General features: G+C 43.2%; 1 protein-coding gene across 3 annotated transcripts in view; it reads right to left on the bottom strand.

Moving 5' to 3' along the window:
• The window catches only part of LOC120919563 (P43 5S RNA-binding protein-like), a 369,439-nt gene that overhangs the window by 65,020 nt on the left and 292,169 nt on the right, over positions 1-12,250 (bottom strand). For all 3 annotated transcript variants that reach the window (XM_040331769.1, XM_040331768.1, XM_040331770.1), the window contains 3 exons: positions 11,018-11,098; positions 8,980-9,209; positions 8,843-8,896 (listed from right to left, as the gene is read on the bottom strand). In XM_040331769.1, the coding sequence (XP_040187703.1) occupies positions 8,843-8,896; positions 8,980-9,209; positions 11,018-11,098 (365 nt within the window). The remainder of the gene's footprint in view (positions 1-8,842; positions 8,897-8,979; positions 9,210-11,017; positions 11,099-12,250) is intronic.

Raw genomic sequence — 12,250 nt, forward strand, 5'->3', positions numbered from 1 at the left:
GGATTCCCAGCGGAGCTAGAGCTCAGTGCGTCCTACTCCATCGGCTGCAAGCCACGCCCCATCAGAAAAAAGTAATTTAATACTGCTTGCGGCTTTAATGTAATGTTTGGTCCACGCAATATGGATAAAAATCATGGAAAAAAAATAGCATGAGTTTCCCCGCCACCACTCCCCTCAGGTCATTACAAGACCCAGTGCTGATCCTGACCTCCCTGGGGCCCTAAGCAAAATGACATGGCACATTAAAAATGAGAAGCAGGGGGAGGGGGTGTTCTGCTGTCGGAAATGGCTCAGCCAGCGAGTTAAGAAGCGGGGTGAGGGGGCGAAAATGACTTCTCACCAGGCAGGGCCTCTAGTAATTTGGGGGGCCCTTTGCAGCTTTGCGGGGCCCTAAGCGGCTTGCATAGTGAGCCTATAGGGAGGATCGGCCCTGACAAGACCCTTTGGCCCTATATACTTTGAACAGCAGTATACAGGCGGTGCAAACAAGACAAGGCCTGAAGTTTTGTTAAGAAGAATCTGAACCATGTCAGACTTTGCTGCTGCATATTGCACAATTTCCTAAAGAGACCCTCAACAAACTACATGACACTTGTGCCTGATGAGGCCACTGATGTTCCAGTGGTGGTGGCCCGTGAGACTGTCCATGCAGGCTTGGCCCCCCAAAGCGCACGTGCTGTGTGGCAACAATATGTCGATTATTTTAGGGGTGGGGGGGCATTACAATGCCAGATCTTGGCTGAATGAATTATTTTTTTGGGAAAGAAATTCAGAAAAAAGGGGGGTTGCCATCCGGGGGCCCCCTTTGAACAAATTCTGTGAGGAACTCCTGTTCTCTGAAGGCCTCCATTATTTCTGCAAGTCAAAATAAAGCAAAAAAGCTAATGTCAGTCAAGCCTTAGCTTTCTCCCCATATCTAACCCACAAACTCATCCACTGATCATTAAGTCCAAAAATCAAGTTTCGTATCGTCGTACTGCACGATCGTTTTCCCGACTGCGAACGACGTTCTCACTCACGCAATATCCCTTATACACTACGCATGCAAGAAGCTCCGCACGTTTTCCCGCCCATGACGATCGTGCTAGTAATTGCCACGCCCCTTTTCGGTCGGTCAATGCACTTCACTGAAGACATGGAGGACACTCAGGAGAGACAGGAAGCTGCAACCACAAGGAGAGAGGCCAGGCACACACCAGGAGCAAGAGGAGATACAAAGCCACCAACATGGCTTTCGATGAAATGGTGGAGATGGTTGCCATCCTTAAAAAGGAGGACTCTGACTGTCTAAAAGGGCCTTACAAGAACCCCAAGAAGGTCAAGGCCAAGATAGAGAATGTTCAGAGGACTCTCCATCAGAAATTTAAGGTGCAGAGGTCAAGGGAGCAGTTGAGGAAGAGGTGGTCAGGCCTCAAAAGAAGAGAACCGGAGCAGCTCGAGAGAATTCAAAGAGTCCTCAGAAGACGTAAGTTATTTAAAGGTGTACTCTGATTATTTGTTTTTATTATTTTGGGGCATGTGCTTTTTCTTTCAGGTTGTGTATATATACAATTCAAGAATAGATGTCTCAAGGTTCATGTTTGTGGGCATAATAATCTGTTGTTCATTCTATATATGATCATTTTATGTGAGACCAATTTTTTATTTAATGTAGATGTATTATTAACTAGATTTAAATAATCCAACTTACGTCAATATACAGTAAAAGGAGAGTATGCTCAGCACAGCAGTTTATTACACATATGGACTTAGTAGCACAATGGTTGGCATGGCCGATCAGCCCTATAGGCTCACTATGCAAACCGCTTAGGGCCCCGCAAAGCTGCGAAGGGCCCCCCAAATAACTAGACGCCCCGCCTAGTAAAAAGTAATTTTCGCCCCCTCACCCTGCTTCTCAACTCGCTGGCTGCATGGGAGAAGAGGCAAGAAGTCAGCACCCCTTGCTTCTCAATTTAATGTAAGATGTCATTTCCGACAGCAGAACACCCCCTCCCCCCACTTCTCAACTTTCTTCAATGTGACATGTCACCGTCGTCAGCGCCCCCCGCTTCTCATTTTTCGGGCCCCAGGGAGGTCAGGATCGGCACTGAGTGTTGGTCACAAGTACAACCTAGTTAGGGTGTCACACAGAGGTGATCCAGTGTATACTTGTTGTTTTTCCATGTAGGAAACTTGGCCAAAGATAGAGAAATGCAGCAGCTTTGGTAATGGATAAAATCCTGTGTTAAGCTTAGAAGGATTGTAAAAACAGACAATTGTACCACACTTTTTAAAAAGAATAATTGACATTCCTCTTTCAGGCCTCTAATCTTTTTGATTCATCTATCCTTTTTTTACAATCTCTCATAGGCCGCAATCAAGCTGCAGCAGTGGAGCCGACCAACCCCACACAGAGCCAAGCCCCACCCTCGCCGGATGTGCAGGAAGTGCAAAATGCTACCACATCAGGTCAGTGTCATACAGCACAGCTTCAGGTAATACATGTAGGCCTGCATGACATTAATACATGTTTTTTTTCCAAATTTCAGGAGTTGTTTGAACTGTTGGGGGCGGCGTTTGGGTACTTGCCACTGAGGTACCGCACATTCCACAAACTCACGGAAGGGGGCAGAATCTATCAACTGAAAAGGTAGCAGTTGAATCTCTCTCAAAAAAAAAATTGGCATCCTTTTTTCTCCCTCAAACAGAGCTTTCCTTTGGTGGTATTTGATCAGCTCTGCGGTTTTTAGTTTTTGCGCTATAAACAAAAATAGAGCGACAATTTTGAAAAATAATGAATATTTTTACTTTTTGCTATAATAAATATCCCCCAAAAATATATAAAAAAATATTTTTCCTCAGTTTAGGCCGATACGTATTCTACATATTTTTCGTAAAAAAAAAACCCCCAATAAGTGTTTATTGATTGGTTTGCGCAAAAGTTATAGCATTTACAAAATAGGGGGTATTTTTATGGCATTTTTATTAATATTTTTTTTTTACTAGTAATGGCGATCAGCGTTTTTTTCGGTACTGCGACATTATGGCGGACACTTTTGACACATTTTTGGGACCATTGGCATTTTTATAGCGATCAGTGCTATACAAATGCATTGGATTACTATAAAAATGCCACTGGCAGTGAAGGGGTTAACACTAGGGGGCGGGGAAGGGGGTTAAGTATGTTCCCTGGGTGTGTTCTAGGGATGAGCCGAACACCCTAGGTGTGCTCTAGGGATGAGCCGAACACCCCTGTGTTCAGTTCGCACCAGAACCTTCGAACGGACCGAATGTTCGCGCGAACATTTCGATCCCTATTGACGTCTATGGGACTCGAACGTTCGAATTCAAAAGTGCTCATTTTAAAGCCCAATATTCAAGTTATTGTTGGAAAACGTCCTTGAGAACCTGGGTCTTGCCTCAGGGAACATGTATCAATGGATACAGCGATTTTAATGATGCTTAAAGTGAGAAAAAAAAATTCAAAATTCCTTTAACCACTTAACGCCCGCTGCACGCCTATTTACGTCCACAGAATGGCACGTACAGGTAGATGGGCGTATATATATGTCCCTGCCTTCTAGCGGGTCGGGGGTCCGATCGGGACCCCCGCGGCGGGCGGCTTACCTCGGGGAGCGATCCGGGACGATGGCGCGGCTATTCGTTTATAGCCGCCCCGTCGCGATCGCTCCCTGGAGCTGAAGAACGGGGAGAGCCGTATGTAAACACGGCTTCCCCGTGCTTCACTGTGGCGGCTGCATCGATCGAGTGATCCCTTTTATAGGGAGACTCGATCAATGACATCAGTCCTACAGCCACACCCCCCTACAGTTGTAAACACACACTAGGTGAACCCCAACTCCTACAGCGCCCCCTGTGGTTAACTCCCAAACTGCAACTGTCATTTTCACAATAAAGAATGCATTTTAAATGCATTTTTTGCTGTGAAAATGACAATGGTCCCAAAAATGTGTCAAAATTGTCCTAAGTGTCCGCCATAATGTCGCAGTCACAAAAAAAAAAAAATCGCTGATCACCGCCAATAGTAGTAAAAAAAATAAATTACTAAAAATGCAATAAAACTATCCCCTATTTTGTAAACGCTATAAATTTTGCGCAAACCAATCGATAAACACTTATTGCAATTTTTTTTACCAAAAATAGGTAGAATACGTATCGGCCTAAACTGAGGGAAAAAAAATGTATATATGTTTTTGGGGGATATTTATTATAGCAAAAAGTAAAAAATATTGCATTTTTTCAAAATTGTCGCTCTATTTTTGTTTATAGCGCAAAAAATAAAAAACGCAGAGGTGATCAAATACCACCAAAAGAAAGCTCTATTTGTGGGGAAAAAAAGACGCCAATTTTGTTTGGGAGCCACGTCGCACAATTGTCTGTTAAAGCGACGCAGTGCCGAATCGCAAAATCTGGCTTGGGCATTTAGCTGCCTAAAAGGTAGGGGGCTTAACCGGTTAAATAACGTACCTGCTGGGTTTCTATAGTACGCCTGTGAGGTGGCACGTGTTTTAGAGGGGGGGTCAGGGGCTGTAGTGGTGGTGTCAGGTGCACACTGGAACAGGGCGGGCTATGCATTTGGAGCTTTAGCTCCTTCCTCTGCAGCTGCAAAATGTCTGTACAGTACTTGTAAGGCATTTTACATACACTCATGAGTAAGGACATACCCACAAGTGTATGTAAAGTGAGTGTACTTAAAGCGGGGTATGCCTGTATACACAGTTCAAGAATAGATGTCTCAAGGTTCATGTTTGTGGGCATAATACTTGGTCTTTTGAGTCGTCATTCATTCTATTTATGATCTATTTATGCAAGACCAATTTTTTGTTTAATGTAGATGTGTTCTTAACTAGATTTAAATAATCCAACTTAAGTCAATATACAGTAAAAGGAGAGTATGCTCAGCAGTTGGTTACACATATGGACTCAGTAGCACAAGTGTTGGCATTGCCGATCCACCCTATAGGCTCACTATGCAAGCCGCTTAGGGCCCCGCAAAGCTGCGAAGGGCCCCCCAAATTACTAGAGGCCCCGCCTGGTAAGAAGTAATTTTCGCCCCCTCACCCCGCTTCTCAACTCGCTGGCTGCATGGGAGAAGAGGTAAGAAGTCAGCACCCCCTGCTTCTCAATTTAATGTAAGATGTAATTTACGACAGCAGAACACCCCCTCCCCCCGCTTCTCAACTTTCTTTAATGTGACATGTCACCGTCAGCGCCCCCCGCTTCTCATTTTTAATGTGCCATGTCATTTTGCTTAGGGCCCCAAGGAAGTCAGGATTGGCACTGAGTGTTGGCCACAAGAACAATCTAGTTAGGGTGTCACACAGGAGGTGATCCAGTGGATACTTTGGCCAAGTTTCCTACATGGAAAAAACACAAAGATAGAGAAATGTAGCAGCTTTGGTAATGGATAGAATCCTGTGTTAAGCTTAGGATTGTAAAATCACTTTATAAAAAGAAAGATTGATATTCCGCTTTCAGACCTCTAATCTTTTTGATTCATGTATCCCGTTTTTTTACAATCTCATAGGGCGCAATCAAGCTTCAGACGTGGAGCAGACAAACCCCACACAGACCCAAGCCCCACCCCCGCTGGATGTGCAGGAAGTGGAAAATGCCACCACATCAGGTCAGTGTCATACAGCACAGCTTCAGGTAATAGATGTAGGCCTGCATAATTGTAATACATGGTTACATGGATTGGACACCTACAGTGCCCAAGGTCTTAATTGGGGAGGTGTTGTCCTGCAGGTCTAAAATTTAGGACATCCACATCTGCTTAGGGCAGATGAGAAAAAACACAAGCGGTGGAGCGAAACCTCAAGAATATAATGGATGTTTTGTGGAGGGTTTAAAAAAACAAAAAAAAAAGTTTTAAAGTTTTTCTTGGTTTTCTATGTACGATTTTTTTTATTTTTTTTAAAGTGTAATCTCAATTTTTCTGGCTAAAACGCATGAACAATGACAACTGCTAAAAAGTTGGTCATTGTTCATGCGTTTTAACCAGATATTTGTTAATTTTGTTATTAAAAAAGAAAAAAAAAATTGAGACATATTTCTAAGCAAAAATATATTTCTTCAGAATAAAAAAAAAAAAAGTTTCTATTAAGATATTTTTTGAAAAAATAAAAATGACACATTTTAATTGTGAAACAATAAATATTTTTGGATACAATGTGTGGCTTATTATAATATCAATGTTGCCTAAAAGAACAAATCTAGATTTGTGGGGTTTACATTGACAATGATGAGTATTTAGTACAGGAAAATAAACATGACACTATAACGTAGGAGAAAGCTACAATAAACTAAAATTAGAAAACAAACAAAGAAAAATACTAGAACAGTGGAAACAAATTTGGGCCTTAGACACTGGTGACGGTGCCACAACACTGCAACCCCTTACAGATACTCTAGTTGGAGCGCAGTAATAAGCCCTGCTGCAAAAAAATTTCATTGGCAATTGTTTTTATACGCCCCTGTTAAAACAGGGGCAGAAAAATTGGGCCTTAGGCACTGGTGGCGGTGCCCAGAACCAACAATGTTCTTACTAGCCATCAGAAAAAGAAAAAAAAAAAGAAGAAAAAGAAGAGGTGGAGGAGAGAGGTGTGTCACAACCAGTAGTAGTGGTTTGGAGGCGTGGTGGCGGAACAACCTCCAACACTACTGTACCTTGCCCTGCATCCTTCCCAGCTGCCAGCAGAGTCACCCAATGCGCCGTGAAAGAGAGGCAACGTCCCTGTCCATGCCTGCTGGACCATGAGTCAACGGTAATATGCACCTTACCACTGACCGCCCTGTCCAGCGAGGCATGGACATTGCCTTCCACATGGCGATAGAGAGCTGGAATCGCCTTCTGTGAGAAAAAGTGGCGTTTGGGTACTTGCCACTGAGGTACCGCACATTCCACAAACTCACGGAAGGGGGCAGAATCTACCAATTGAAAAGGCAGCAGTTGAAGTGCTAGCAATTTCACTAAGCTAGCATTCAACCGCTGGGCATGTGGATGGCATCCTGCCTCTTTGGACATGTGCCTGCGCCTCTTCCTCCACTTCCCCTCCTCTCTCCTATCAGGCACCCACGAAGAGTCAGTGACCTCATCATCCCCTCCCTCATCACTGTCGAAAACCTGGCAGTATGCTGCAGCTGGGGGAACATGGCTGCCAGATTGCTGTCCCTCTTGGGCACCCCCTCTCTCTGGGCTCACATGACTGCCTTCCTCTGTGTTCCATCATCAGAGCCTTCAAAACGCTGCGCATCTTCATGCGGCATGTACCCAACACTGTTCAAACAGTTCGAGGGACTCCTCAGGAGGACATGGTTGGACTAGGGAAGGAGTGAGTGATGCCATTGTGCAGAGGGAAGAGGACGCCTTGGCAACTGCTTTGCCAGACAAAGTAAGCTCAGCCTGGGTGAGAGGATGAGGACGGCTTTGTCATCCACTCTACTAATTTCTCTGCATGTTGAGGCTCAACACGGCCAGCTCCCGAAAAGAAGGACAAGCGTGTCAAACGGCCATGTGCTGAAGAGGATGCACCGTGTCCACCACCAGCACTGTTGCCTCTAGATGCAGAGCCCGCTTGCCCTCGTGACTCTCTGCCTCTCTTTGTTGTCCTGTATTGTGTGAAAGTTCTATTGGGTGCTAATATGTGTTGTGAGTTGACACACTCTAAAGGTCAGACGTCTGACTTATGTTCACTAAAGTAATGTGAATTGTGTCGCAGGTGAGAATAGCTTATCGCGGAGTCAGAAAGTCTGTCTAGGATGTGGATTGAGGGGGACTCGTTAGCACCCATTGAGTGATGTTGTGGGTGGAGTGTGTCATTGTCCCTTTGATTCCTGCAGCATGCTTTCTAACTGTATATAAGAAACCCGAGTTTACCATTCAAGTGTCAATCTGTTTGGAACCAGAGAACAGAGCTGTGTCTCGTTATTCTGGGGAAAATCTAATGGGTCCTGTCTGCTGGATTGTGGAGTGTCGGAAGCCGTCTTGGGTTGGTGGAATGGAATATCGTTACGGTGTTAACCCCTGACCGTTACACAAAGTACGACCCAATCAGAAAAGATAAAGGCGCCCATTGCAGCCCTCATACCTAGGCCTGGCCGGTGCTTCCGCCAATGCTGCGATCAGTTCCACCTCCATTCTGGCAGAGTGAGCAGCAAAATGCTGAATCCATCAGCCCTCAAAAAAAAAAAAAAAAAACACACACACACACACACTTTTCTGGCATCGCCATGCTCTGGGGGAAGGGAGCACCACCATCTTGACCCACCTCTCATCGTTGCGTTTCAGTGGCCAGAACCCCGTGGCCCTTTGTCTGGCCTGCACCACCAGCCCGACCCACAACTCCCAGGCACACAGGACTGGACCAACAGGCGGCCACTACTGCCCTCAGCTGGAAGGGGCAGGAGGATCCAGAACACCCCCCATCATACTGGGGGGGGGTTCTGGGATGGTCACAAAACATGCAAACACACTGAGGCAAGACAGACCCCTTCACCTGGATAGAGCACAGCCCCCCCTTAAAAAGGTTTTCCTGCAGTGCTTCCACCATGGATAAAAACAAACACTATGACTGATGGCATGATGGAAGAGGAGGGATTTAAAGGGTTGTAGTGTTTCCTGGGAATTTGGGTTGAGCTGCACCCACTCCAGGTGCTGTCCTGAAAGGCGTTGGGGGGGGGGGAAGGTTTAGATTCACCCTTGTTGGATCTAAAAAAAAAGATGTACAGAGCTTGTACAATGAACTGTATATAGTATATGACTTGCTTAGAGGCACCTGCAATGGGGGGGGGGGGAGAGTGGATGGAAGGAGTGATACATACATATTTATCTTATTCCTACCTTCATTTTCTCCCTGTTAGGATCATGAACCACAAGATGTCTAAGCAGACTTTCCTAAAAGAAAATAATAATTAGTTATTTGAGCCCAACTCCCCAGCAATCAACCAAAACTAAAAATGTATATGGTCCACACATACCCTCATGGCAAAGGTGCCATTACAGCCAGCATGGTAACAACGGTAAGGCTGCAAGCATAGATGATCCTTTCTTACATGATGCGTCAGGTTGAAGACTGTAGTAAATGTCTGTGTACAGTCTTTTCTGGGACAGGCCACAGTGATTTTTTTGTCCAGATGGGTCTCTTTGTGTCTCTGCAGAGCAGCCTCTTTTTTAAAAGACTTTTTACACTTTGGGCATTGAAGTTCCACTAATAAGAAGGAAAGAGGTTTAAAAAATAAAATTAATGTATAACACAGCCATGATGACAAGAAGACATCTTAAGCAACCAAATAATTCTAGTGAGGTGGCCAAGTGTGTCAGACAAGTAAATTTAAAATGGAACAATTTTAGGTAGATTCAGGTAGAGAGGAGCAAAGTTACGGCGGCGTAGCTTAGCCTGTTTAGGCTACGCCGCCGTAAATTAGCTAGGCTAGTAATGATTCTCAATATACTTGCCTGCTAATATACGGCGGCGTAGCCTAAAGCGGGCGGGCGTAAGGGCGCCGAATTCAAATGACTTGGAGGGGGGCGTGTTTGATGGTAATGAGGCTTGACCTCACGTTTTTTAGGGGTTTTTTCACTGCGCATGCGCCGGAGGCGACTACGTTTCCCAGTGTGCATTGCGGTTACGTATGCTGCACGGGCCTATTGATTTTGACGTGGACGTAAACACCGTAAATCCCGATTCGCGGACGACTTACGTAAATGACGTAAAAAAATTGAATCTCGCGGCGGGAACAGCGGCCATACTTTAACATTGTTATTCCACCTAATAGATGGAATAACTTTAGGCCTGTAATGCGCAAATCGACTGCGGCGGCCGGGCGTATGTTTGTGAATCGGCGTATAAACTCATTTACATATTCTACGCCGGCCGCAATGGAAGCGCCACCTAGCGGCCATCCAAAATATTGCAACCTAAGATAGGACGGCGCAAGCCGTCCTATCTTAGATATGTTTAAGCGTATCTCTGTTTGAGCATACGCTTAAACATAGGTCGGCGTAGAGCCGTAGATTCTACTGATAAGTCGGCCTAACTCTTACTGAATCTACCCATTTGTTTTTCTGCAATGATATCTTTGTGTCTACTAAAAAGACGACCAAAACTAAAATGGCATTTTGGTCAAAAGACTAAAATCGAAATTGGACATCAAAATTAAAACTACTCTGCTGGCCATTTCTAAAAATCGGCAACACAATCCAACCAGAGAAAAAAAATATAAAAATAGAATAGGGGCTTTTCTTATATTCAGGTAACATGTGCAATGGTATTACAGCCAATAGAGTTTTCAGGTTTTTTTCATAGAATTTTCAGGGTTTTTTATTTTAGTTTCACTTCTGTTTGTCAAAAACAATGTTAGTTTATGAAACTTTGTTTTATTTATAAAAACATTATATAAATCACAATGGCCAAATCTGTCTGTAGTGCAGGTTCAAACCTCAATACCATCAACATGTTAGATTTTTTTTACTCCAGGAGAGCTTGGAAATTATAGAAAAGAGTTTAAATAATGCATTACAATTTAACTAAACCCATTCGATTTTAGGCGACTAAATGTACTGCAGATTTTAGTTGAAAAAAAAAATGCATTTTAGTAAAAAAAAAAAAAAAAACACTGAAACTAAATAAAAAATTGCTGCCAAAATTACTTGCATCTACACATTCATTAACCACTTGGTACTGCTTGCTTCTAAAAAAAAAAAAAAAAAATTATATTAAAAATGGCAAGATGCGTATATTGATTGGTTTGCACACAAATTATAGCATCTACAAAATAGGGGATAGTTTTATAGCATTTTTATCATGTTTTTTCCTTTACGAGTAATGATCGCGGGACACTGGCGGACAGAGGGACTTTGCGCAGCCGTGCTATTCTGCCAATGTAAATCTACAGGCGGTGGTGTCGGCAAGTGGCTAATGCTTCCCATACATATATGGCAATACATTGTTGCTGCAATATAATGGCTAGAAAGAAGCAGGGGGAGGAGAAGAGGGAAAGAAAAATCATTACTTACAAGGATGTTGTTTTCTGTGTTTCTGTAGAGCACTCCAGGTTGGAGATTTAGCTTGGCAACCAGGGAAAGGGCAGCAGTACCCTATGAAAAAGTCATTAGCTCATACCGACCATTACAAAGCCATACAAGTTATTTTTCATCAAATGTTCACAAAGCTGTTAAGTTGTAACATACTTATAAACCAACCTAAAACCATTTAAAATTGGGTAGCAATGAGGTTTGAGCTCAATTAATGTAGTGTCAAGCACTTGGGGCTAAAAACCATGCATCATACAGCCTAGGCAGAGTACAACTGGGAGATTCAATAGTCAAGTATATGATCTCTAAGGAGACACGGCTTTCTTATAGCATGCAATGACATGTGAGCCATAGTTTTGGCCCTGTACAAGCATTAGTAATGCCTTATCTGGAATATACAGTTCAGTTTTGGGCACAATTTTACAAAAACTAAAACTGCCAAGAGGGACAACAAAACCGATAAGAGGCATGGAGGAGCTGAATGAGGAAAGATTAGCAGAATTCATTTTATAAATAGCAACAACGGAATGACCATGCCCTCTTTTACCTACACCATTAGGTGGCTTTTTCACAGCAGTAAAGAATCTAAAACATTTCACACATGATCTTAATTCTGTTATTGCTTACAGTACATTATATACTGTATTTTACATTGAAAAATTAAAGTGAAGGTTTTGCCAAAATTGCTTTACTGCTCTCCATTAGGTACCTTATTGAAAAAGGGACAGTTACTGCTAGCCTGAAGCAAACATTTTATTTACTTACCTGCATATACCATTTGGCCATTTAAAACTTGCCATTACCAAAATACCCTACTTTCATAACCCACAATGTTCTTGCTGAATTATAGTTGAAAATGTCAAATTAAAATGAAAAGTATATTACAAACTAGAAAATACATTTCCTGTGGAAAATGTGTGGGCATGCTGAATTGCTGAGCCCGCACCAAAGCCATTCACCATAACCACTACACTATCTTTAGGACATACAAGCAGTGTTTCTTCAGTACTTATAAAGCCTCACTTTGATCATTAAAGGTGTTGTAAAGGTAAAATAATTTTCCCTAAATAGCTTCCTTTACCTTAGTGCAGTCCTCCTTTACTTACCTCATCCTTTGATTTTGCTTTTAAATGTCCTTATTTCTTCTGAGAAACCCTCACTTCCTGTTCTTCTGTCTGAACCTCCACACAGTAATGCAATGCTTTTTCCCTGGTG

Source organism: Rana temporaria, chromosome 12, assembly GCF_905171775.1.
Source record: "Rana temporaria chromosome 12, aRanTem1.1, whole genome shotgun sequence".
Lineage (NCBI taxonomy): Eukaryota > Metazoa > Chordata > Amphibia > Anura > Ranidae > Rana > Rana temporaria.